At 41.8% G+C, this 26,160-nt stretch overlaps 1 protein-coding gene across 1 annotated transcript; it reads left to right on the top strand.

Annotated features, from left to right (window-relative positions):
* On the top strand, positions 1 to 26,160 carry LOC121604749 (plakophilin-3-like). Its single transcript, XM_041934352.1, has 13 exons — positions 1 to 282; positions 7,333 to 7,421; positions 8,880 to 9,496; positions 9,809 to 9,932; positions 10,118 to 10,322; positions 10,438 to 10,597; positions 11,534 to 11,642; positions 13,976 to 14,140; positions 18,478 to 18,657; positions 18,839 to 18,992; positions 19,483 to 19,678; positions 20,112 to 20,199; positions 25,190 to 26,160. The coding sequence occupies exons 1-13, from the start codon at positions 78 to 80 to the stop codon at positions 25,229 to 25,231; spliced, it is 2,334 nt and encodes a 777-aa protein (XP_041790286.1). The 5' UTR covers positions 1 to 77; the 3' UTR covers positions 25,232 to 26,160.

Raw genomic sequence — 26,160 nt, 5'->3', positions numbered from 1 at the left:
GCGGGGACACCGGACGAGCCGCGCCCGCTGCTCTCCTTTCTTTGCCCGGCTGAAGTGAACTGTTCGCCGCTGTGAGGATGAGCGTCGCGGTGGCGGAGGGCTGCTTTCTGTCCGCCCTGCAGCCCAACTCCTCCTGCACCGCATATGTGGTTCCCTCGGATGGCCCGTCTCCGGACCCGGTGGCTAAAGCCAGGAGGGTCCGGGAGCAGGTCCGGATGCGGTTGGCTGAGAAGAAGTCCTCCTCCCTGCCCAGACTGGACGACTCGCTGGTCGGATCAACAGGTGAGACACTTGCCTTACACATTTGGCTTCAGGTTGGCCCCTGGTGCGGCGAACAGGTGGTGGTCATGAAACTGTAATTAACATAACCCATGAAGCAAAAACTCTTCAAGTAAGGATCCTCTGGAGTCCTTTAAATAAATAAGACATGAAGTGTTCAGAAAGTAGGTCCATGTTTAACCACAACAGCTTCACACTAATCTGTGTTCAGGCTGTGAAATAAGAAAAACAAACTCCAGGTTAAATCCAGAGGGAGATGACAAGAGAAGAGAAGAATGCTGTTAATAAAGAAATATTGAGAAGTAAAAGTTTTAAAAAGTTACTTTTTTTCCCCAATGAGAAACCAAACTGTTTCTCATCAGCCACAGTGTGGACAAGTCATTTAAAGTGTTCAACAAATAAACTCACGGCACAAAACTGCTGCATTCGTACAGAGTGAACTGAGGGTCTACTGTACAACATAGTGGGTTTTTTAATTGGGGGGGGGGGGTTAGATTTTTTGCATTTCGAAACATGGCTAAACATCCTTTCTAGGCGGTCTGCTTGTAAGTTGGGTTTTCATTCACCAAGCACCTCTTAAAACAGTAAACTCAGGTTCAGTTAAGCGCTGGTCTTGCTCCACTCGACTGTCACTGCAGACCCTTTCAGCACAGAGGAGGCTTCTGGGTTTTGCTCCACAGGAAGAAGTCAAACCTGGCTGAAAACATCCACCTGAAGCCTCTTGAGCAATTCCTGTCTTTGATGTTAGCTGCGGAAAAATGAGTTACGGAAGAATCACTGATGTTTTGTTATTGTAGTCCACTTGATCCCGAGACTGTTCAGAGGATTGATATCACAGGACTTTAGGAGCCAGACCATTAAGTCATTTCTCATGAATGTGTTTATTCCTCAGTGACTGCTGTCAGTTGGCTTTACAAAGCCAGTAATCCTGACCATTTCACTGTTTTCTGTTAGGAGATGACACATTTTATATAAATGGATAAAATCGGACAAAGTGTGAATCACATAAAACTTTACCGGAAAGCATATGTTGTTGAGGTTATCCTTGTGTACTGTTCATCGGATACGCAGATGTGTATTTGCGTGCCTTGAGAACCAAGTGTGTTATTTCCTGGTCATTTCCTGTTTTTTTCCTCTCTATGGAAACGTTAATTTGTGACAGAATCACAGATTCCAGTCAGCATAGGTTTGAGTTGTAAATGTTCACATGTTAAGCAGGAACTTCTTTCCCATTAATGAAGAATGTGAAATTGAAAGTATGATCCAAAAGTGATTATTGAGCGCACAGTTCCTCATGGTCTCTGTCTTGACATGTACAGCTTTATAATAGTGGCCAGTCAGCTTGAGAAGTTCAGATGATTTGATCCACATCTGTCTCCTGGCGGATAGGATCAAGATCCTGCGTTAGTCTTTTTAAAAGGAAAGAGTGGGAGAGGAAGGAGATACGTCTCCTCCTCACGGCTACTCCTCCTCCTGTCTGATAAGACAACTGGAGCCCATTTTGACCCATGAAGGAGTCAGGATGTTGTTTGAGAGCTGCATGTAATCTCATGTGGGATCTCCTGTCATTAGTGAAACGACTAACTGCATATCTCCAAGCCAACACAGATTGCTTTTCATTTAACTGAATCTCCGCTTTTTGTGAAATAACACAATACATGTTTTGAAAGAGTTGCTTAAAGAGTAATAGAATTAGTTTGTTTACATGAAGCACAATAGGAAAGTTGAAGAAAAAAAAACATATATTAAGGGGGTAGTGATGCCATGAGCTGTACAGGAATATCCCCCTGATGTGGTGTAGACACAGGAGGTGGTGCTGGTGACTTTCGGCTGAAGATCTGATGAAGAGATGTGGCGCTGGACGTCCGATGAGCTCAGTGGGAGGACCAACTGGGGAAAGTGGTTGTGATGTAGATTGTTTGTGAAGGACGGTGCATCGATCATGACAGCTGACAGCGGCAGGAAGCTTTAAACCGCAGCAGCAAGATGACTGGCTCACAGAGGCAGTGGGAAAATCTGATTGGTCGACCTGAATGAGTGAATAGTGATGTGAAGTATATGTGACTTGGGGTAAAGAGGCTAACACACGCAAAACCACTGATATGGTGTTTGAAGTTAGGCGAGAATATTTTAGAGTATTTGAAGTTACCTGTCGTGGCTGAAGTTTGGAGTTTGTTTTGTGTGACATTGCCAAAAGGGGTTTGGCAAAATTTAGATGAAGTTCACATATTTCACATACTGTGGTCTGAATTCAATATAATCTGGATGCAGCGCAGCCACACTGAAAATTAAAGCACAGGAAACAGATGGGGAGGGCGAGCGGAGCAAAATAATGCAGACTCAAACAGAAAGTCACGCACTCTCAAGAGATGCTGGTGTGGGTGTGCAGATGAACAGCGGTGTCGACTCCAGCCTTTAAACTGGAACGTATTCAGATAGAAATTGACAGGGAAGTGGAAGTTAGCTGACGTCTGTCTGGCTCCACACCCCTCCTAAACTCACTGACCACCTTGTGTGTTGAACATTCCTTTCCAATCGCCTCTTCACAGCATGCTATCAGAGTCTATTTTAGACTGGGCTGCACAACCTGCTGTCATACTGAGTGTCTGATATTCACTGGACCATAAATCTTGAGGGCTCAACATCAGAGACAATTAGATTCACTCGATCTGACTGAATTTGACAGTTGAGTATAGACAGTTTTTCTTCAGTGATAGACAGACACCTAAAATACATCATGCTGGACAAATAACACCTACCATGGGTGAAAGGTTGTGAAAACATCTGATCCATTTTATCTACAACTCTTGTGGAAAAAAAAAAACATGAGGGAGCTAAGGAGCAAAGGTCATAAGAGCATGAACAAGCAGTGTGATCATCCTGCCACCAAGTTTAGGGTCAGACTTTCAGTCCATGTAATAGAAGGAGTCCGTTCTGTACACCATCCCGCCCCTGTTGTTTTCCTCATGGTATGTATGAGTTTTGATGAGAGGAGATGGGAGCACACCCTCGTATTTCTGCTGCTCACTTAACTGGTGTTCTGAAAATGATTAAAATATGTGGTGTGGGGTGTAATTAGCATTGCATAGGGCTCTGGCTGTTGGGTATGGAGTTAAGACTTGTGTTGGATACCACGGTGCTGGAGAATAAGGTTGTTTTTGGACATCATGGGACAAGCATTGGAGCTTTAGGAGAAGATGAGTTTGTGACAAAGAGTGAAAGTATTGAGACGGTGTTGAGAAAGGCTTGGCTGGGTGTCATGAGCCAGTAATGGCTCGCGGTGAAGCAGAGGAGCTGCACACATAAATCACTGAGAGGCTTCTTGTTTTGCAGAAGCCAAAGAGAAAACAGCCTCATCTCGGGTGATGGACTTAATCACAGCCATAAAACTGTGAGAGAGGAGTTTATCAAAAAAACATGTTCAAACTTCAGATAGCAACACTCCCATATTCTGGATTCCTCATGCGAGTGTGTTTTTGTTCACATACAGTCAGTACTATCCTGCTTCCAACCATCTGACCATGTCTTTGTTGTCACTGTTCAAAGGTTGAGACATACAGCAGATTCTGTATTTAATCAGTGAATAGCTACAAGACATATCTAACGCTATACCAGGCACCCTGATACAAAGGTCTGGATATCTGCAGGGCCTTGGGATCAAGAAAAGGGGAGTTGCAACAGATCCACTGCTGTAGAGACTCCCACTCCCCTGGACCATCACCAAGATCTGAAACATGTACAGTATGAAGTAGTTTGTATGACGTGCTGTCCAGCCTCGGTGGAAATCAGAAGCGGTTCTAGTTTATTCTGAATAGACACATTTGAAGGCAGGAATAAGGTGACATAGAGGCACGGTATGTTCACCTGGAACAGTTACACAACAGGTGAATTTATGATGACTGGTTAGAAATTCTTTTATCTTTCTTCGTTCTGAATAGTATAAGATCATGAGCCTTTAGGACCCATCAGTCATTGCTGTTGCTGTAGATGACACAACCAGAAGTGCAAATCAGAGCTGGAGCAAGTTAATACTTACACTTCCAGTCAGGAACAAATCTGTGCACCAAAACTGCAGAATTTCTCCAGAACTGAAGTGTAATCTCTAGGCAGGCCGCACAGTTTTAAACTTAATGATAAACATTTCTTGCAGAGTTTCTTGGGAGGGGTCGTTGACTTCTGTACCGCAGCTGCTCTTCACACAGTGCTGTTCCATTTGTACCAAGGAACCATGTTTTTAAACATAGTTTATCTTTTTTTTTTTCCAAACTGATTATTCAACAAGGAAAGTTGCTAATGCTAATCAGGACCATAGCAGTGTTCCAGCAGCAAGCCATGCACCATCACATGCTTGCAGAAATGATTAGACTTTCACTCAGACAACCCTGGATGATATCCGGGGTTCTTGAACTTAAAGTCATGACTGGTGTGATGTTAAGAACCCGTTAAATTGTTTGTTAAATGCTCATGCCTGTACACATGAATATCACAAAGATAACTAGCTTTAAATTGATTTTTTTTGGATAATTCTTTGCAGTTATTTGATAGGGAAAGTGGAGTGGCAGACGGGAAACAAGGGAGAGAGGGGTCTGTCATGCAACAAGGACTGGAATCATCCAGGTGACGGTTGTGACTGTGCGGTCCTGCAGGATGTGCTGTAACCATCCGCCTACCAGAGGGCTCCCTTCAAATCTGAGTTTAACCCAGTAGTTCTATTTGTGATCATCAGATAAGGTTTACAAACAGTGAAGCATCGGTTTAGATATTGAAGAATGAAATCTGATAAAATGGCAAATGTTTAATATATTATAGGTCGTATGCTGTGTGTGTTCTCCTTACCGTGCTGGTCTTGTATGAGTGTACCTTCCCTGACCCTTGAACTGGTGATGCTTATCCTCAGGCATGCAGCCCAGCTCCCCTCCCAGCTCCATCGCCTCCCTTCTTCCTTCCGTCCTGCTGAACTGGATGGTGTGTGTTGTTTTCACCAAGCCATTTACTACAGGCACCGCTCCCCCTTCCTCTCTCTGTTCAACTCATAGCAGCTCACTTATACAATGAGTTACAGTACAACATGCTCCTGTGCCTGAGTGTGCTCATTCATGTGGTGGCGGTGTGTGATCTGTGTGAGGTCGCTCATGTCTGTGTACATTAGTGAGGTGAAGTGAATCCACCTGTGTTATACTTTCGTTCTGCCCAATCACTGTTCATACAAAGACCCTCAGTGGGCTCTATGACAAACGGTCGACCACTTTGGTCCAGACTCAAACATCTTGACATCTACTCAACGATTGGCACGAAATCTTGTACAGACGTCTGTGGCTGCCAGACAGTGTATCCTAATTATCCCCTGAATGCTTTGACAATTAAGGATTGCCATAAAATTGGGTACAGACATTCATGTGGCCCTCAGAATGAGTCATAATGACTGAAGTGATCCCCTGACTCTTCACTCATCCTCAGCTGTACTTTCTGTTTAGTGCTAATTACCAAATGTTAGCATGCTAACTCAAAACTAAGATGGCAATATATTACCTCTCTAAACAGAAGTATTTTAGCATCTTTATTAAACAATGATCAAGAAAGCATCTGGCTTTTAAGTGGATCCACTTGCAAAAAACTGTTCCTTATAATATTAATACAGACCACACAAGTTTTACTGCCAGATTACACACAGAAAAAAACCTTTGATAGAGTATCCAGGTAATTTATCTTGAAAAAGAGGGTTTGGTTTAAACAATAGATTTATATACAATAAAAATATATGTATACAAATATACAATAGATAGATTTATTAAGTGGGTGAAAGCTACTGTATGTGTAAGGTATCAAGATTGCCTTTATTGTCATTGGCATGGACGTCAATGAAATTTGCATTTCAGGTTAGAAAAAAAGATAAGAAAAATAATAAAATAAAATAAAGATAATAGAATAAAATAAACGAACATGCAATAAAAATATGCATAAATGCAACAACAATATACTGGGATGCAGCTGAATATACTAAAATGTGTGTACTAAAATGCAGTAAACACGGGAGCTGCTTCTGCAAACGCCGCCATCATTAACCACTGACCAACATCCCAGGTTAAAGTGAACTGCACCCTATACGATAGATTGGAGAAGCAAGGAGGGATTTGACATGGTTATGTCACCTCTTCTTTTTGCTCTGTGTATTCATGCTCTCTTTCTCACTATAAGAAATCAAACAGAGAAAACAGGAATTTTTAAAAAAGCAGGACAATGCATTAAAATGACGTTCATTTTCACCAGTGACACATATATCACATATCACATAGTGATATACAGAAATTATCCACATTATGACAAGCTTTTATGGGAGTCATACATACATGTACATAGATGTGTCTCAGGATATAACATAAACTTGTAGAAGTATGAAGGCTTAACTTTAGCTAACATAGTACCATCTGCTTTAAAAGATAGGAATGGAAATGGGATCTAGTGCTTTTTTATCACAGTGATTCAACAACCTAGATATAATTTATCAGTGACATCAAACATATCGGAGTGGATGTCGTGAAAACTGGTCATATTTAGTGGTTTTGCCCAACATAAAAAGGTGTTATTTTTGAAGCAGAATTTGTTTTACTTGGTAGAGCACCTACAGTTGAATCTCACTCATCCTCCCAGCGCCTTTGGAGTCAAGATTGCAGTGAAGATAGCAAAACAGGGATTTATTCATCTCGTGTTGTGCCTAACTTTAGTGGATCGCAGCATATCTGGTATGGAATTAATCTGGAGATACTGCAGTTCAAGATGAGACTAAACCTTTCTTTTGATGTCAGTTTTTGAGTCATGACAAAGGCCTTTTCCTATGTTGTAACACATATCTTACAAACATCATAATAATGATGATAATAATAACTATAATTACAAGCCAGTATAAGAGAGCCCAAGCACCCCGACTCAATTTGGACCCAGAGGATCGCCAACTCAAAGCACTGGATAAGCCAAAACATCTCTCAATGTATCATTTTTGCTCACTTTCTTATCCATCAAAAACACTAATCTTTTATCCTCCTTCTCTTTGTCTAGACTACAGCCTTCCTGAGGCAAAGAGCTTTACCCACACCCATGGTTTCAGTTCCAGGTCCATGATACACACACCCAGCCGCGCCATGGCCGTGAGTATCACCTGCCACTACTGCTTTGCACTGTAATACATGCAACAAAACATTCACAACAAGTCCAGGACAGACCTGTGCAGAGATACTGTAGGTTTGGTGGTTTAGTGTAGCTTAGGTCAAAGACAGGAAACACAACAGCTTGAAGCTTGGACATTTACAGTGGCCTGAATATCTAGTTCTCTGATATTACAACAAAAATTGTTTTGTTATTTTATCCCGTGTGAACTCTGCGAGCATTCAGTGCAGACTTCCAGCCAGAAAACTGTAAGTTTGACTGATGGTGGAGTTTGAATACAATGGACATTGTATTGTAAATCAGTCATTGATTGTTAAAAGATTATTCAGATTTATTAGAACTTCTGTGTTAGTTTTGTTGTTTTGGCCAGCAGTTCTGTCTGGAGTTTTACATTTTATTTATTCAGTTAAAAGTTAAATAATAGATTCTGCAAATGTAATTGTCAATCAGGAAGGTCTAAAGTCTGTTTCAGAGCCTTCAGACTGCCACGGAAAAATTCTGCTGAAGAAATTCTAAGACCTTTAAAGAGTTGGGTGAATCAGACAAACCCAAAAAAATAAAAATAAAACGAATTTTACAAAGCAATGTTTCTCCAGACAGACTGGCTTAAAGTTTGACCTCCTGTTCTGACCTGTAATCATTTCAGTTTTACCTCCTAAAAAAGTGGTTTAGATAATCTAGGTAGACTGTCATGACTCACTGTTCATGTTTCTTGTCCCTTTGTTGTACAGATTTCATTGTGTTCCAACATGTTAAACCCAGCAAAGTTACTTAAACTGCACACACACATATATATATATAATATTTGAAAGAGTAGGGTAGCCCTTCATTGCTGGAAACCAGTGTGTCAAGCATGCACACACACACACGCACACACACACACACACACACACACACACACACACACACACAGTCGTGTTCCCCCAAAATGTAATACACATCCACAGACACCCACATACACACACTTGAAAGCAATGAGGCAGTACTGTTTCTGAATAATGTTTCCTCTCTGGTCTAATGGTCTCTGTGTCTATGAGAGGGAAAACGCCGCTGAGCAAACTCAGAACAATGTAAAGACAGAAGAAAAATATAAACAGGACGTTTGCCTGTTGCTTTTATGTGGCCAGTGTAACAATGCAAAGGCAGCAGTGAGCTTCCTGCAGAGCTACTGTATGTGGAACCTCTTACACCACCTTTTTCCTGTCCAGGACAGTTTTACTAGCATGAAGTGCTGTTTCTTGAAAAATGTCACATGAAAAAGATTTTTTGGTACTTCTCTGTCCTTGCCTGCCCTGTAAGAGCTTCTTTATAACAACTTTTTCCAGCAGGGAGACATGAGAATGTGCTTTTTTATATCAGAAGTTGTTGAAAAAAAAGGGTATTTATCTTTGTCTGCTGCAGTGTGTCTGCTAACCTTTTATTAACCACCCACCCTGCAGGTGCCCACAAGACCCCTTCACCCCTCTGGTTTCTCCTCTCGCTCTGCTGTGGAAACCACTTCTCGGGTGAGGAATCAAGGAACCAGCATGATCCACAGCAGCTTCCAGACCTCCCAGTCACACAGCAGAAGCAGACGCTCTAAGTCACTGTGCCAGGCAGACCAGGAGGCGTTTCCTCTGACTGTGTTGGTCCCTCCAGAGAAAGCCTCCTTCCCAGCCACTGTTCCTCCTCCCGGAACCCTAAGGCGCAGCCTCAGCGGGACACTGGCTCAGGAAAGAGGCTACTGGCAGGAGGAGCTGCCTCTTCAATACACCTACAAAGGCCCCTCCCACCGCACCATCAGCCGCATTACCAACCGACAGCAGCACTACCAGCAGCAGGGCTCTGGCTTTGGTCAGGAGGGCTGGGTGGGGACCGGCAGGGGCGTCCCCATGGCAGGGGACGGCTGGAGGACACAGTGGCAGCAGCATGTGTCCAGGGCCAACCATGTCGTGGGAACAGGGCAGTACCAAGCCCCCGTCCACCGGGCTGCCTCGCTCCGCAGTGTGAGGAGTGTCGGCAAGGGAGTGGATATCTTGGATGGAGCGTCGATACACAGCAATGATCCACTGGAAGAGTGAGACATATCATCATCTAATTTCCCTGGCTGTAACATCTGGGCCACCACTGGCTTGGATCGGCTTTATTTGTAGCTTCGTCAGCTGGATGAATTGCTTGTCCAGTGTGTTGTAGTGTTATCAGACAGAAGTGTCCTGCAGAAGAACAGGACGAATGTGACGTCATTGTGACAGAAATAATCGACAGATTGATTAATGATGAAAATAACTATTCGTCGCAGTCATAATGGGATTACAGCTTCAGCATACATTGCTGGTCATAGCCACTGTTGATGTAAAGCTTGTATGTGTGTGTGTGTGTGTGTGTGTAGGATGCAGGGTCTGGACATGGCTACAGCTGTGAGATATCTGTCTGAGTCAGATACTGCCTTGCAAGTCCTGGGAGCCGCATACATACAACACCAGTGTTACCATAGCAACAATGCCAAAAACCAGGTAACAGCAGCTTGCACTTGGCTGTGTTTGGTTATATATGCCTCTTTCTCTGTATTTATATTTGTATGTATTTGATTGGCCATTTGTTTTTTCACTTAGTGTTTCATTTGTTCATCACCAGCACTTTGTCTCTACGTGTTTGTATTTACAGTCTGGTGTGTGTTCTTCCTGATCCTGTCTCCCAGGTCCGTACTCTGCATGGCATCCCAGCTCTGGTTCAGCTTTTCTCCAGTGACAACCAAGCAGTGCAGCGTTATGCCACTGGCGCCACACGAAACCTCATCTACGAAAACACCGACAACAAGGCAGCGCTCGTAGATGCCGGCGGAGTGATGCGGCTCGTCAGCATCCTGGGCGAGCCTGATGAGGAGCTTCGAAAGACCATCACAGGTAGTCATGGTTGTCACATAACCCAGGGGATGTTGATGATTTATCACATTTTAGTGGTTTGAAGTATTCAGATGATTATTCAGATGACAGACTAAAAATCCTGTTGTGGCTACAGGGGTCCTGTGGAATCTGTCCTCCAGAGACAACCTGAAGGAGAAGCTGTCCAAAGAAGCTTTACCAGAGCTGACAGAGAAAGTACTGATCCCTCTGTGCAGCAGCATCCCTCTGAGCCCATCTGAGAGAGACATCTTCTACAACACCACCGGCTGCCTCAGGTGACTGCACAGAGAACCATGCTCTAGCCGTCACCCTGTGCTGAGCGTTGGTGTTGGTGCAACAGGCTCACTCTCTCAGGACACCAGTGTTGGTACAACACTTCATGGCCATCCAACCATTAGCTGTTGACATAATGCAATGACCAATGTGGCGACTGATTGACCAGCTGACATTGCCACGTCTGCAGACCTGCTGCTAGCATAGCTAAAAAATCAATTTACAGAGTAACAACCATACTCCAGTAAACACAGGGGACTGGACTGGCCATGCTCTTGGCTGGTGCTTTGCCAGGTGATGTGTCCTTTATACAGTAGGGGACAGACACAGATGCAGATCCACATTGTTTCTCTCAGTTTGTTCAGTTGAATGAGACTAAATACATCAGTATCCATGACCCTAAGAATAGAGGCAGCGCTTGGTTGCTTCTACTGGAAGCAAAACACCAGCTTGATTTACTGAACCAGTTCTTTATCCAGGTGTATTTAGATATGTGATCTCTTTGTGCTGACTTTAAATAATGCATCTTTCATGCACTTGTAGCATGACACTGCTGCTTCGCTATCTCATTGTAGAGTTTTGATCATGAATAAACCTTGAATAAATTCTTCATTGTCATCACATAAAAAAGTAACATTCAGGTTACACCTTAAGCATGTCTGAGTCTCTGCAGAGTTTCTTGACAGAGATAGAATTACACGTAAGTGCCCTAAGCTCCAGAAAATACAGTTTTTTTCAGAGTGGGGCTGCTACTGAAGGGACTGAAGAGAGCATCATTTATCTTGCGCTCAAGTCACACAAAGATCAAACAGTAATTTTAGTGAGACAGCTTTACTCCATGATGTTCTGCTACAGCTTAACCTGGCTTTAAATGTGTGTGTGTGTGTGTGTGTGTGTGTGTGTGTGTGTGTGTGTGTGTGTGTGTAATGTGTCCATAGGAACCTGAGCTCAGTGAATGAGAGGACGAGACAGAAGATGAGAGATATGCGAGGCCTGGTGGACTCTCTGGTGTCCTACATTCAACAAGAGGAGAGAGTGGATGACAAGGTAGTTGGGACTCTGTAATAGCCTTTTATACACTGTAAATAACAATGATTTGAAAATCACAATGGTCATTATTGCTACAACACACCACACTGCAGGCCCTTTACAACATCCATAGCTATGAGTACTGACAAACTGAAAAGTCAAGGTTACTCAACAATGTGTTCTTAGTCCTGCTCTCAAAAAGAAATATTCAGTCCACTTTGTACAGCAGTGTTACAGAGTTACAGACACCGGCTGCAGAGAGCACACAAACCTGAAAACTGACGAGGTTTATTTTGTGTTCATTAGCAGCAACGTTGGACAGCGTTATTGGAATATTCTGGACATTTCTCTATGTAATAAGAATGAGATAGAAATAAAAGATTTGAGCTCAGAGAATCCGTGTATGTCTGAACTCAGAGAACAATAGAGCTCTGTAGCACAGACGAATAACATATATCAGACTGTGACCACTTAGTAAGATCAATATTTTGTTTGTTTAGGTATTTTCATGAGATTTGTTGTCAATAATAATTAATTATTCAGTAGTGTTACTTCAGATGGCAGCTGCACAGGATTAGCACATGTGGATTAATCCCTAAGGAATGTCAGCTTGTTACCCAGTTCAGTAGCTTCTCTCTCAGTGTACCCTACTTTCACTGCTTCGTTATGAGGCACAGGGTCCTGCATGACTTGTCACGTAGGTGAATACTTGCTCTTCTATGTTAGATATGTGAGGAAACTGTTCCCCTTACATTCTTCTTCGCTCACTGTGGTTTGGCACACTGCAGCAGGAGCTGACTTGGGTTCAGAACACAAGCAACAGACCAAAATGACTTTGCAGACACTTGGATAAACCTTTAACCAAGATGATTGATTCATGCGCTGCTTTTGTTAAACATCCACATGAACCCTTCCTGCACCTGGATGAGCATGCCATGTGGGGTGTCCTCACTTTCAAAGGTGCAATGTGTAAGATATAGCCAAAACGTTCAATAAATGACCTAACGTTATCAGATCAACGTGAAGAAGTAACGGTTCTGACAGTACGTCAAAGAAGACTATGTATTATGTTGTAGAGCTATCCACTGAAGTTAGCATGCTGACAAGCTAACCCCGGCCTGTTCTGTCTCATAATACCACTTTAACCTCAAGAGCAGGGGGGGTCTACATTTCACAAGCCCTCTTAGCTTTTTTAGTCTAATAGATGAACAAAATAAACTCACCCATCTAGTAGAGGAAAAGGGTCAAACTGAATTGTGTTTTATTTAAGGTTTAGGAGCTGAGTGAGGTGAATCTGTGCTTCAGTTTAACAGTATCGCTGATCATTGTTGTCAGCAATTCTCACAACTGGTCAAACTCTACCATCATCATCTCATTCATGTTATGTTCTTCTCGATGATTAATCATTTATTGTTCTCAAGTTCTCAATAAATGGATCCAATCAGATCCACTTTTGTATAGGCACCAACAAACATTAGTTTAGGACATGGTCACTGCCAAAGGTGTTTTACTCTGAGACTGGAAGTCATCAGACTCTGTGTGCTTTTTAGGCATGCTACCTCTGAAGCTCTATGGATGAATGTCAGTGTCAGTCAGTACACTACTTTGGTCCACACTGAAATATCTCAACAACTATTGGATTAATTGCCATGACATTTTGTACAGACACTCATGGTGCCCTGGCAATGCTTCCTAATCCTCTGACTTTTCATCTGGTGCCAGAATCTGGCCAAAGTCGTCATGTAACCATGGATTGGTCCACAATTTTTAACAGACAGTCATTGTTCTCAAAATGCCTTTGCTTGACTACATAGTGGAAATTTAACACATTTAGAAATATCTGTACTTCCCTTACACTCAGTTATTTATTTTGCTTCATCCAGGCATTCAGATATTTTGTGCAGTGGTGGTTCAGCTGAATTGAAGTCAGGACAATAATCATCATCAGCTATGTTTCTGTGACAAATACTTCAGGTTTGCTTCAGGTGCTGCTTTCAGGGGTTATTTTCTCAAGCTGTTTACATGAGCTATTACCTGTGATCAGATCCCTATATTACCATTGATCAAACAGTTAACATCCCTCCCCGCTGATGACAGAGCAATAGTGACTAACCCATGGTAAAAAGAGATTAAATCCCAAAGTGTGTTGCTTACTGCCATGTTTTTGTCAATGTTGAAATGTAAACTGCTCAGTTGTTTGACTTTGAGTTGTGAAAGAAGTTTCCTCAAAAACCTGTTAAATATTAAAGTGTCCTCTCTGGTTAGTCAGTTATTTATTACTGCTTTCAATACAAATTGTCCACTTTCACCCTCCTCTTATCGCTCCTCTCTGTGTCTTTCTTTATGTTTAGGGTTTGGAGAATTCATTGTGTGTGATGAGGAATCTGTCCTACCAGCTGTACACTGAGCTTCCTCCCTCAGTCCGTCTCCGTCTGGAGGGCCCAAAGAGAGCCTCTGCCCTCAGGGACAACGAGGCCATCGGCTGCTTTACTCTGTATAGCAAAAAGGACACTGAGGTAAGATTCATTGCACATAAAATTACACACCTGTCACAAATGATTTAATCATCTGCCCCGATGCTGTACATCAAGCAAACTGCTGAATTCCAGGATATTCACACACTACCTGCCCAGCACCAAGAGCAGACAAACACAAATTAAGACTGGCTGGTGGAAGAAGAAATAAATTATAACATTTTATTGTATTTGTATTTACATTACCCATCAGTGTGATTGGAAGTTTGTTCCAAATGCCTGTTTACTTTTAGATCCGAAGTTTATATAATCAGAAACCCGTTGGATATTATGTCAGCCTTCTAGCTCGAGTGCTACAGCCACACCCATCACATCCCTCCAAGAGACATAGAAAGCAGCCATGCCCTCATTCACTCTGTGCACTGACGTGTGCTTGTTGCTATTTCTGCTGCTTAGCAAAGGGCTGTATGCTGGTGTCTGCTCGTGATTATCTTTGCTGTATGTCAGTGTCACTGTTCTTTGTGCTCATGTCTGTTTTTAGCCCCATCATTGTCCAGAGCTTTTCATCTGAATCCTTCTTAGGGCATCAAAATCCACTTATACATCTTAATGAGGACTTGAAATGTAGATATATTTTAAAAGATGTTTTTGAAAAAGTAAGAAAGAGTGCAGCTACATTTGCTTTACATTTTGCTCTACAGACAGCATCAACACTATCCATCCTTTTATTGTCCTGTTCTGAGTCGCAGGCTCAATAGCTTACATGTCAGGGCAGGTAGTGAATACAGGCTGCCTGTATCCAGGTCATATAACCACCTGTCATGTATAAATTATATAGATCAGTGATCAACCTCAGACCACACTATTCATGCACATGCATCCTACCTCACTTCAAGTGCTGTTTGTTAGCTGCATGATCATGATCAGATATATAGAATTTTTCAAGATTGCACTGTAATGTGCTTAAGTCATTTTTTATGAGTGATTTAAAAAAAAATTTTCACTCATAAAGCCTCAAAAAGTCAAGCTTTAGGTCAAGCCATCGACACTGAGCAGGTCAGGATTCTTTCAGGAGTCTCAGTAATAGCCTCATAATAAGTGGCCTTGCAGACAGAAACCTTAGAGGTGGCCACAGGTCCACAGGGAGGCTCAGTTTCCAATACAACACACACAACCAGCAGATCGCATTACTCATATCAATAGCGTGGAGGCTAACAGAGAGTCAACATCAGGCCCACTGTTACATGTATGTTCTCATCGTCACCCCTAGAGTGGGGAGAAAGGGACCTGTTTAACTGTATACTGTTTGACCTGGTTTTCCATGTGATGGACCCTTTCCCAGAGTAGATCATTAGCCAGGCTACATGGAGAGTGAACAGACTTTTTTCCTGCTTCAGTGTGGCCTTAGGATAGTGATCTGACCCTCTGTCTGTCACACACCAAAGACTTTAAGCTGTGAACGGAAAGATATCTTGACAACTCCTGGCTAAGCCGCTGTCGAGCCTGGAATGGCATTTCAGGGTCTACAAAGGATGATAATGGTTCTGGTTTTAGGGAAATTTTTCCCTTTCCCTACCTTTGGTGATTAAAGTATCTTGAACCCAATGACCAAAGTGGCAGGGCACTAAATCCCTCCCCCAAACATTGATTGTTCAATCATAGCTTAACAATGGTAAGTAGGCACTGCACGCCTGCTAAGCTTTGTATTTGTGCACATACTGAAGCAATGTTCGTGGTGCTGTACTAAGAGTGATCTAAAGCGTGATCTAAGAATGATCCTCCATTCTGAATGAGAAAGACTTCTCACCCCTCACTGGTCCCCACACCACCTCATCATGAATGAGTCAAAGCTATTGTCCCTCTGTTGACTGTTGCTCTGAGCAACACACTTAACGACCCACCCACGTACAGTTCACCCCTTGTCTTGGAACCAGCTCTCTGGTTTAGGCCTCCAAACCATGCTCCCAAGGGCAGTCTCGTCTTTTCTGGGAGTGTAAGTCACTTTTAACAGAGGTGGTATTCACTACCCGTGCTCCCACTGCAAACATTCTCCATGCTGTCTCCATCATCTACATCTAAGCCTTCTTCAGCCTCACTGCTTCTTCAAAATCTACTCTACACCTTATCCTTAATCTTTAAATATTTAGAAAAGGAAAGGTTTACGTTTCATTAACTGTAACATCAGGAACATTATTCAGCATGGAAATTTGGATCAGCTGAAAATCTTAATAACACCACTGGATCCTGGCATTGTGCTATTATCTGAAACTTGGTTGAGATGCACTGAGAGTGATTGTGATGTGGCCTTGAATGCTAACAACCTTTTAAGAATGCACAGTTATTCAGGAGGAGGAGATGTGGCCATTTCTACAAGAGCTTGTTTTACTTGTGCTGGTCTTAATGCAGTCACCGTAAGAAACTGCTTGGAGTGTTTGGCTCTCAAAGTGTGTGTTGCACAAAACAATTCTGTTTTTGTGGTTGGAGTGTACAGACCTCCCACTGCTTCCTCCTCAGCTGTTGATGAGACCGCTCATCTATTAGCTCCATGGAAAGATTCAGAGATTGTTTTACTGGGGGATTTTAACTTGAAGTGACTGAGCTCAGCCTCTGATTATTCAATGGAAGTCTGTAGCAATATTACTCTTTCACAGACAATTACTGACACCCAGGCCAAACTTAAAAAGACCGCTCTGAGTCATCTCTGACAACAGACAGAAAAGGCAAAATGACTGACTCGGGAGGATTTGAGAATAAACTTGATCCCCACTGTACATAGTAACATATTTTTAGCTTTTCAGTTTTAACTGGCACACTTCCTGAGGTCTGACTGTTTATTAACTCCTGTACATAAAGGCAGTGGAACAGCCAAACTCAACAATTCTAGGCTTATTTCTACATTATCGTGCCCAGCAAAAATAGTAAAATTTTAGTAAATAATCCTCTCAGCATATTCTATTCTAAGCATACACCAGTCAGGTTTAGCTAAAAGCACAGCATAGCACTTGCTTTAAATGACATTATTTCAGCTTTAGAGATAGAGGGAAACTCTGTGCAGCTCTTTTTATTGACATTTCAAAGGTATTCGATACTTTGCTTTTAAAAAGGCCTCATAATATCAGATTTTAATAACATTTTCAGGGTTACCTCATGGACCAAAATCAGTGTGCCACTACTGGAAATGTTAAATCTGACATTTTTTGCATTTTATACAAGGTGTCACATCTTTTGCCTGTTCTGCTCTTTTTACAGAGATCATATTGCTTCTTCTGTAACTGGGTGTAACATACATCTTTATGCTGACGATACTATTTTGTAGTGTGGATGTTGTACATTCTGTTGTTAAATCCCTTCAGCATTGCTTTGCTAATTTGCAAGTTGCACTCAATAACCATGACTACACACAGATTGAACAAGATTCATGTTTTTCACCAAAGCTAAAAATGTAGATTTAGATAAACCCGTCTCCACTAAGAATCGTGTAAACATAGTACCAGTATCTTGTAGTTTGAATTGATGAGAGGGTAACTTTTAAAAATCATGTGACTAAACAGGTGAGCATATTAAGGTAAAAATAGGTTTTATCTATAGTAATAAAACATGTTTTCCTCAGCATTGTGGAAAAACGCTTATTGAGGCAACTTTCCTGTTAGTGTGGGATGATGATGGCATTTTATACATGCATGCTTCAGCTTCAAATCTGAAACTCTTAGACGCTGCTTTGTCACTTTGTCACTCAGATTTATTGCTGGTGATAATTATATTATTCATCATTGTGAGTTGTATACTAAGCTTGGGTGGCACTCTAACTGAAAGCTATGATAGACACTGGCTTTAATTTATTTAAAAGTCTCTGACTGTTTTTTATTACTCCCTTACATTACTTCTTTGCTGTCTTTTAATGTGGACCCTTATTGAGCATGCTCAATGGTAGTATTACATTGCAGGTACACATGGAATAACAAGTTTTGTTATTTTACTTATTTGGCCATAACCATAAAAAACAATGTGAAAACAATGTATCACATTCTGTTTTATTTATGTTTTGTACAGCATCACAACTCTATGTGGGTTGTATTTCCTAGCTGTTCGTGCTTGTCCATGCCTCCAAGCTAGCTGTGTCCATCCTGTTTCTGTGTGTGTTCAATATTTTGCCTTTTCTCCCCACAACCTGAAAGCCTCTGTTTGGGACGCACAGATGCACAGTCCCTAAAACATTGTACTGATACAAGAGAAAACCTTGTTTGAAATGTCAAATGTGATATAAAACTGATAAGAGGAAAATAAGCTTAACTCACAGTTGTGCAACCACAACAGAATGTGCTATATGTTAGTGTACAATAAATGAAAATGTTCTCTCTCTTTTACCTCCTCTTCGACAGCGTAACCAGAATCTGTCCACACTGTCTGAGGTGTCACGGCAGCCTAAGGGGGCTGAGTGGCTGTGGCACCCTAAGGTGGTGACACTATACAAGCTTGTTCTACAAAACAGTGACGGCAACTCCACCAGTCGTGAGGCTGCCATAGGAGCCCTGCAAAATATCACTGCAGGAGAGACCAGGGTAGGATCTCACACACCATAGAAATATGAACTATGCGTGTATATGTATAATCCAAAATGAACTGTCTGATTTGTATTTGTTTTTTTTTTGGTTGCATTTGAATTGGATTCTTCAGCAAGAAAACCAACAATAGCGCCCAGAACAGAACTGAACTCATGTGATCTCTGCCTCTCTCTGCCAGTGGTCATCAGTGCTCAGTGGTGTAGTAATGGAGCATGAGAGGATGCTGCCCATCCTGATGGATCTGTTAGACACCAACAGTGACATGGAGCTGAGACCTCTGACCGGTCTGCTGAGAAATCTGGCCAGACACTCCTCCAACAAAGACCACACAGGTAAGATGCAAACTAGTGGCTGTCTGTGTCTAATATATTTTAAGTCAAACTGAAGTGGAGCACTGATAGTGATAGAACTCCTTACATTAGTGTTGTCCAAGGGGCGTCAGGTTTTGGTTGTGAATGACAGTTGGTACTGTGGTACTGTTGGTACTGTGATTTGAGCACTCCATATGTTCCTATGTTGAAATATGAAGTATTGCACAGAGCCATGGAGTTACAGATGCATACGTTTCTGTGAGGTTTCACAACTGGACCCATGGAAAAGAGACAGCCAATGCTCCTTTGTATAATGTGGAACAAACAGAGCACTGAGTGTGTGGGAGCTGTTGAGCAAGAACCACAAAAGCCATAATACTCCTCATGATGAGTTAACTGATTTTGATGCGGAAAAGTTGTGGATTGCCCTTCTAACAGTATGGCATGTCCGCAAAGCATTTATCTAAGAACAGTCTCATCAGATAACCACCTTTGCTCTTTGTCCTTGCAGCCATGAACATGGTGAAAGTTTTGGTGTCAAAGCTGCCCAGTGATGGCCTTCAGAAAACACCATCCAGCGAGGTGGTGGTCAACATCTGTGGAGCCCTCAATCACCTGGTCGCCTGCAGTTCCTTGGCAGCCCGTGACATCTCGTACTTCAACGGCCTGCCGAAACTAGTGGGCATCAAAACATCCCATGATAACAGGTAGAGCTGACATGTGCTGTATTCCTTAAATATCAGTCTAGCACAGTGAAAAACAGAGCTGCTCACTAATAATGTTAAATTGAGGCATCAAGGTTCATACAGGGGATACAAGGTTCAAAACTGTTTCATTACAGCAACAAGCTTTTCTTCATGCTCCTTATAATTGGTTGAATTTTTTTAGATTCTACAATCTTTTAGTTATGCGAGAGCCGTGACCTCTCTGTGTCCTCTGTTTCCTGTTTATGACTTTAGATATTTTGGAGCTGTTACTGCTTGCCCATTGACTATACAAAAGAAAACACTAACATTTTGTTAATTTGCAGGTCATTGTAGAGAGTTTATCATTGGGTGTCTTTCCTCTGTTTATGCTGTGGTATTTCCTATTTGTTAGTCCTACTTGTCTCTAACTGTCTGTCGCTGTGTCTTGCTTTAGCTGTGGGAGTTTAAAAGCTGCCAGAGCGGCCTCAACTGTCCTCTGCAACATGTTCCAGTACAACAAACTGCACAAAGACTACAAACTGGTGAGACCCACAGCTGCTGATAGCAAGAGACGTTATACAAACTTATTCCAATATTGTAGACAGTACATAGAGGTAAACGTGTCAGCTTTGTTAAGAGAGAGGAAATAGCAAGCAATTAGGCCATAAGACAGGGGAAATGATTAGGGCTGCAGTTATCTTATATTTTACTGTTGATTCATGTATTATTATAATAATATTGCTACGTAATTTAACATCTAGAATTTCTGACAGCCCAGCGTGACAACTTCAAATTATATTTTTTCTCAGTCCAGAACCAAACAATACTGAATTTTATTATGATATAAAACTGAGAAAATTATAAAATCCCATCTTTCTCATCCCTCCTGAGTTTGCAGGCCTCTGTATAGCTCTGGCCAAAACTCTCATTTACTCCACCAACATACAGAGATATGTATTTCTGGAGACACCGGGTATAAGCTCCTATTCCTCGTGAAGGTGGTCTGGAAAGTAGGCGGTTTGCTTTAAACAAAAAAAGTGTTCTTTTTAATTGTGCATTAGTTGATTTTTTGGGGGGCCATTAGGGGGCTGGGGTTCAGCCACAACATGACACAGATAGACAGTACTGTTGTCTTGTGACGTTGCTGTGGCAAATGTATTAGAAATTTTTGGTGCATCCAGCAGACACAGCACCATTGGATTTCATTTGGAAGTGTATTTGTGTCTACCTAACAAATGTAACTCCATTAATCAGATAAGATACTATACACCTTAAAGTCCCTTTGGGGAAACTTTTCTGGGGTTCAGCATCATTGCATCACAGAACATACATCTCCAGACATATTTAGCAACATGCTTATAATCATTTATAGATTAAAATAAAATTTAAAAAGCAAGATATCATACATCCCACAGTAAAAACCAGTGAAGTCGATAAGGCCAATAAAATCAAAACGGCCGATAAAGCCAGCAGAACCAGAAATTGCCCTGACAGTTACACTAGCTCTCCTTTTAAGTCTCCACTAACTCCTGTGAAGTGAAATACTTCACAGGAGTTAGTGGAGACCTAAGCTGAAGTTGTAATCGTGGTTCCTTCCTTACTGATCTGACAACTTGGTAATTCAGTGTTATTCCACATAATGTAAAAAAATGCCTGCTAACAAGCTCAGCAGCATATTCTCAGCTTTTGACTCGAGTGGAATTGACAGTGTATGTGGTTAATCTTAAACATTTGAGGTCACACAACATGAGAAGCCGTCTTGCCAGGCTTCCAGTTACATGCTTGCAGACATAAAACAAACAAAAACAAAAATGGCGGCTTCATGTGTTATATCAGAACTGAAGGGTATTTCATCATCTCATTGGAAAAGATGTTTGTCATATGGTTCGGTGGTCTGATTGGTTCGAGTGAGCCCGTGATAGACGGTGGTTGGTTCATCCAATCACCTGCCAAGTATTTTGAAAGTGCCTGCCCTTTTCCAAACAGTTTCCATGAATAACTTCCCAGATTGTTCTGTGTAACAAACCATCAGACAAAACAGGCTAAGGTTAATCCATCTTTAAATCTCATATTTAAGTGTATTAAATTGTAAATACATCCATTATTTTGATTTTAGTACAAATACTGTAGAGTATACATAATTGTAATAATCAAACCCCCGCATGTGTGAATGAATACATGAGTCTGAAGTGAAAATGGAGAACATAATGTGTGGGTGTGGAATGGCATTGTGCTTTAAACCTTTGTCTCCACCAGATGGTTTTGTAGTTTACATCTGCACACATCTGTTTTTTGTCCCACTTGACCTTCACTCCTCCCTTCCTATTGGCCGCCCCCCCCCCCCTCCTTCGCTCTGTTCTGAAAGCCTGTATCTTGTTAGCCTCTGGCCATGCTGTATCTGGGGATACTTGGCTCTGCAAATGCAAATATTTTCTCTGTAGCTGATAGCAGTTAGATTGCAGAGTTACTAAAGTTCTTCACTGTGTTGAGGTGGCTCTCAATCTGTCATGTCACACGTTGGGAAATCAGTGGTTCACTGAAAATATTCTGTTCAGTCCTTTAATTCATGGCTATCATTTCTGCTAAAAATACACATTAGTGAACTGTCAGCAGTATTCAGAGTCACCAGAGATAACCACGCTGCATTAACAGCAGATCTAAAGTATCCAATGAAATTAGTTTGACACAACATCTGTTGTTGTAGCTCACACTAATGGCTTCAGGTTACTTGAAGGAAATAAGATGTCGTCTAATTGGTCAGATTGTCCTCAGGAGGTTTTTCATGTTTGGTGTGTATCTGCCAATGTTAAGTACATCCCAGATTTTTCGCCAAAAGATAATAAACAACACTGACATATTATCATCTTATCAAATATGACAAATGTGCTGGCAATCAATAGCTCATTTACACATCCAGCAAATACAGAACATTTCATTTGTTTGTGTCCACCTGATGAATATAAGTTAAATATTCATTCTCCTTTTAGCTCTGTTTTGGTCTCCACCAGCTTCTGAGAAACATGTCTGGCTCCTTAGAGGCTTAATGCTCCACGATGTTCACCAACTAGATGCTTACACTGTGTGTCTTGTTTGGTGGTGGGTAGGTAGTGTACAGTGGGTTTCACAGTTAGAGAGCAGTTAGAGCATCTTTAGCTTCTCTAATGTAACATGCTTAGAGTAAACAGAATATGTAAGTGGGCTATAATTACAAGAGGGATTTAATCATATTGTTCAGATTGATCTGAAGGATAAGTGTTGGACTTCGGTTTTAGAAAAGATCTTTATTTGACTAATAGTTGGCATACACCAAGAGAGAACAGTCAACACAAGTGCACAGGATTAGAACTGGAGATTTCCTGGCAGAAATGTTTATTTTATTTCAGTGGGTCTTTAAAGAGTTTGCTGAAAGCAGCTGCTCACTGCTGCTGGAAACAACACGGACATGAGCTGTGAGAGTAAACTGTAAAACCAAAACAATGCTTTAACACTCGGTAGAGCTGAGGGGAACTGTTGGCTGATATTTCTCTGTGGGCTCATCACCACCAGCGACCCCCTTTATGTATGCACTGGTAATATAAAGTGTTTCTTTTGCAATACCTTTGCTGGATATGGAACAGTTCAGAGTTTATTATAACAGCTTTTAATGAAGTAAAATAAGTAAACTACAGGCAATGCTGAATGATTTCTTTCCACAGCACAGTGGGAATTATTGAAATTGGCTGTGTACTCCAAAATCTGAAAATCTGTTAAAATACAACTAAGAACGAGTTGGTTTTCCCCAGTTTGTGAAGTTGATAAAGATCCAAAATGAGGGGCTAACAGGATTACAGCAGCCTGGGCACGAACAAAAAGAAGCAGCTCCTTTTATAGAGGGATGTTTTACCAGTCTGCTGTGGAATGCCAAGCTGATTACTGTAGCCAACATGTTATTGCTCTCACGCCTGCTGGTAAGAGTTTGTAATTCTAAGTGGAAATTACACCATATTACACTATATCAAAACTAAAACTGAGTCAATTTTGAGATGTAACAATCCTAAATTCCTTTATTTTTGTCTAAGATAGTGATGAGACTCCTTCTCTCTTCATTCTCATGAGGATCCCTGTGTTATCTACTGAGTAGTCTGCTTGTGTCCGTCCTGGCCGGTGTTTGGTCTGGGTTTTGTTGCGTTTTAGTTTCTGAGTGACCGCTCTCAGCAGGAATGCAGAGAATCTGGCTGAGACATTTTTGGGTTTGTCTCTTTTGTGCCTTCTGGGATGAATAAAAGAAGAGTTTGGTTAGGTGGACTTGGCAGCTCCTGAACACTGTTATGTTCCTCCTGTTGAACCCCCCCCCACACACACACACACACACACTCACACACCCACACACATCAGGCCCCAGCCAAACTGAACCTGACACAGCAAACAAAAGCCATGTGTTTATGTGACTGCTGGGTGGCCATGGTGAAGTTCTAGCATTTGATAGATATCCTGTTGTGTATCTGTCCTCGACCAGAGCTCATGCAGTTCACACAAAACTCTGAGCTGTCTTCACGAGTCACAGTACAAACTAACTGGTCTAAAGAAAAACATCTGAAAAACTCAGCCCTGTTTCCAGCAGCGGCAGTGAGGAGGCTCTGATAAACCCACCGTACACCACCTGTGGAGCACCAAACAGCACAGACACAGTTAGCTGTTAGCTGATGTGGTGGTAATGGAGCATTTAGCTGCAAAAGAGCCTGGTATTTCCCTCAGGAGCTGGTGGAGACAAAACCAGAGCTAAAAGAAGAGTCAGTATGGGAATGGGGCTCATCAGGTGTCCAAAAACATCATCTCCAAATGAATGTTGCTCTGTCTGCTGGTCAGGCAAACTCAGTCAGCTGGGCCACTAGCTAACTGAGCTAACTAGCTAATGGCAGCTAGTATCTACAGCCATAGCTATGGCAAGGAATATAGCTAACAGCGGTTATGATGATATGCTGCCCCCTATTTGTTTACAGTGACCTTCAACAGGTGGCCAACTCCTACATATTACACCCCTATCAAAAGAACAAACCAAACAAACAAATAACCTCAGGAAGCAACGATATAGGAAACAAACTGGGAAACGCTATAAAAAGGGAAATGCGTTAAACAAGAATCACTCATAGTGCATGATAAGCTCATGGGACAATTGGAAATTATTGGTGTCATCTAAAAGGTCAGCAGTCTACTCTGGTTGCTGTGTTATTCCTTAAGGTGATTCACATCAGTTTATAACAGATCCTAAAACAAACTGGAAGCTTGTGTAATGAAGTGAAGATCAGAGTAATGTGGCAGCAGAGTTTTGAACAAGCTGGAGGTGATTGAAGGTGATCTAACTGGGAAGTTAGACAGGTAACTCCTTTGCTACATACTGAACTGTACAGAGACAGACAGAACATGCAGCAAATGATTAGCGGCAGCATAATCTGAGTGTAAATGTTAAGTCCAATCTCTGTATCATGTTGGGAACATGTTCACTGTTTTTTCATTGTTTGTCAGTATTTATATTGTGTCTTTATGTTTTTTCAGAAAGGATTTGCTAGACGAGACTTCACAGATGTCACCATCTAGGCTGCGGCATGTACAATGATTCGGTCTGAGCTTTTGACGTGAAGACCAACGTCGCTGTGAGGAAAAGCAGAGGAACGACAGAAGGAGTTTGTGCAGATTATCTCAATGTGATGGACCTACAGGAAGGGAAAAATGAACTGGAGCCAATCGAACTGTGGACTGAAAGTTTGTCCTCTTTCAAGTGGTTGTGTGTTTAATTTGGCTTAGCTTGCAGCAGATAAGCTGTGATGACAGGAACTTAATGGTATCCACAAACAAGAGACTTCACCCCCAAACCTACCATATGCTCTGTGTGTGTATTAGGGTCTGACTGATTTTTTGACACTGATACTGATTCCAGTTATTTCAGACTGGTGTGCTAATAATTGATATATGATGCCCACATCAGATTGTTAAGTAGACAGTAGGCCTCAAGTATCAGTGCAGTGACAGGATATATCAAACTGAACACAAAACAGGGCAGCTACAGCCACTCAGAGCTGTGGACTGTCAGCTCCAATCCCCCACTTGCTTTTAACCTGAGGGTATGAGCTCTATCTGTTATCACCTGTGATTGGTCACATGCACATGCACCAATCAGTGCGTGGAGTGCAAGCAGCGTGACAAAAAACGAATAAATTGCATTAACACTTACTCATGCTGTGCAGGAAAGCCGCAGACGTGTATGCTTGGAAATAATGTAGAAAATAAATAGCTGAATACTCTTTTCATGAGTGCTTCATGATGATTGACGCAAGTCCAGTGACAGTTGTGGAGAAATGCAGGTGCCCCAACACCCCCAAAAATTCTATATATCAATACTTCTGTGCCTGTAGCCTTAATTATGGAAGTGCAATTGACTAACTCTTGAAACTAAGGACACTTGTTACTGTTTGTTTTTTGAAGCTGTTTCATGTGTAGTAATAAAAGTAAAAGATATGTTAGTGGTA

The sequence above is a fragment of the Chelmon rostratus genome, chromosome 1, assembly GCF_017976325.1.
Source record: "Chelmon rostratus isolate fCheRos1 chromosome 1, fCheRos1.pri, whole genome shotgun sequence".
Lineage (NCBI taxonomy): Eukaryota > Metazoa > Chordata > Actinopteri > Chaetodontiformes > Chaetodontidae > Chelmon > Chelmon rostratus.
This window is presented reverse-complemented; position numbering and strand designations above follow the sequence as displayed.

Coding starts and splice junctions, on each gene's coding strand:
- LOC121604749 (XM_041934352.1), top strand. CDS start 78: ATGAGCGTCGCGGTGGCGGAGGGCTGCTTTCTGTCCGCCCTGCAGCCC. Junction 283..7,332: donor CTCGCTGGTCGGATCAACAG/GTGAGACACTTG, acceptor CTCTTTGTCTAG/ACTACAGCCTTCCTGAGGCA. Junction 18,658..18,838: donor TCACTGCAGGAGAGACCAGG/GTAGGATCTCAC, acceptor TCTCTCTGCCAG/TGGTCATCAGTGCTCAGTGG.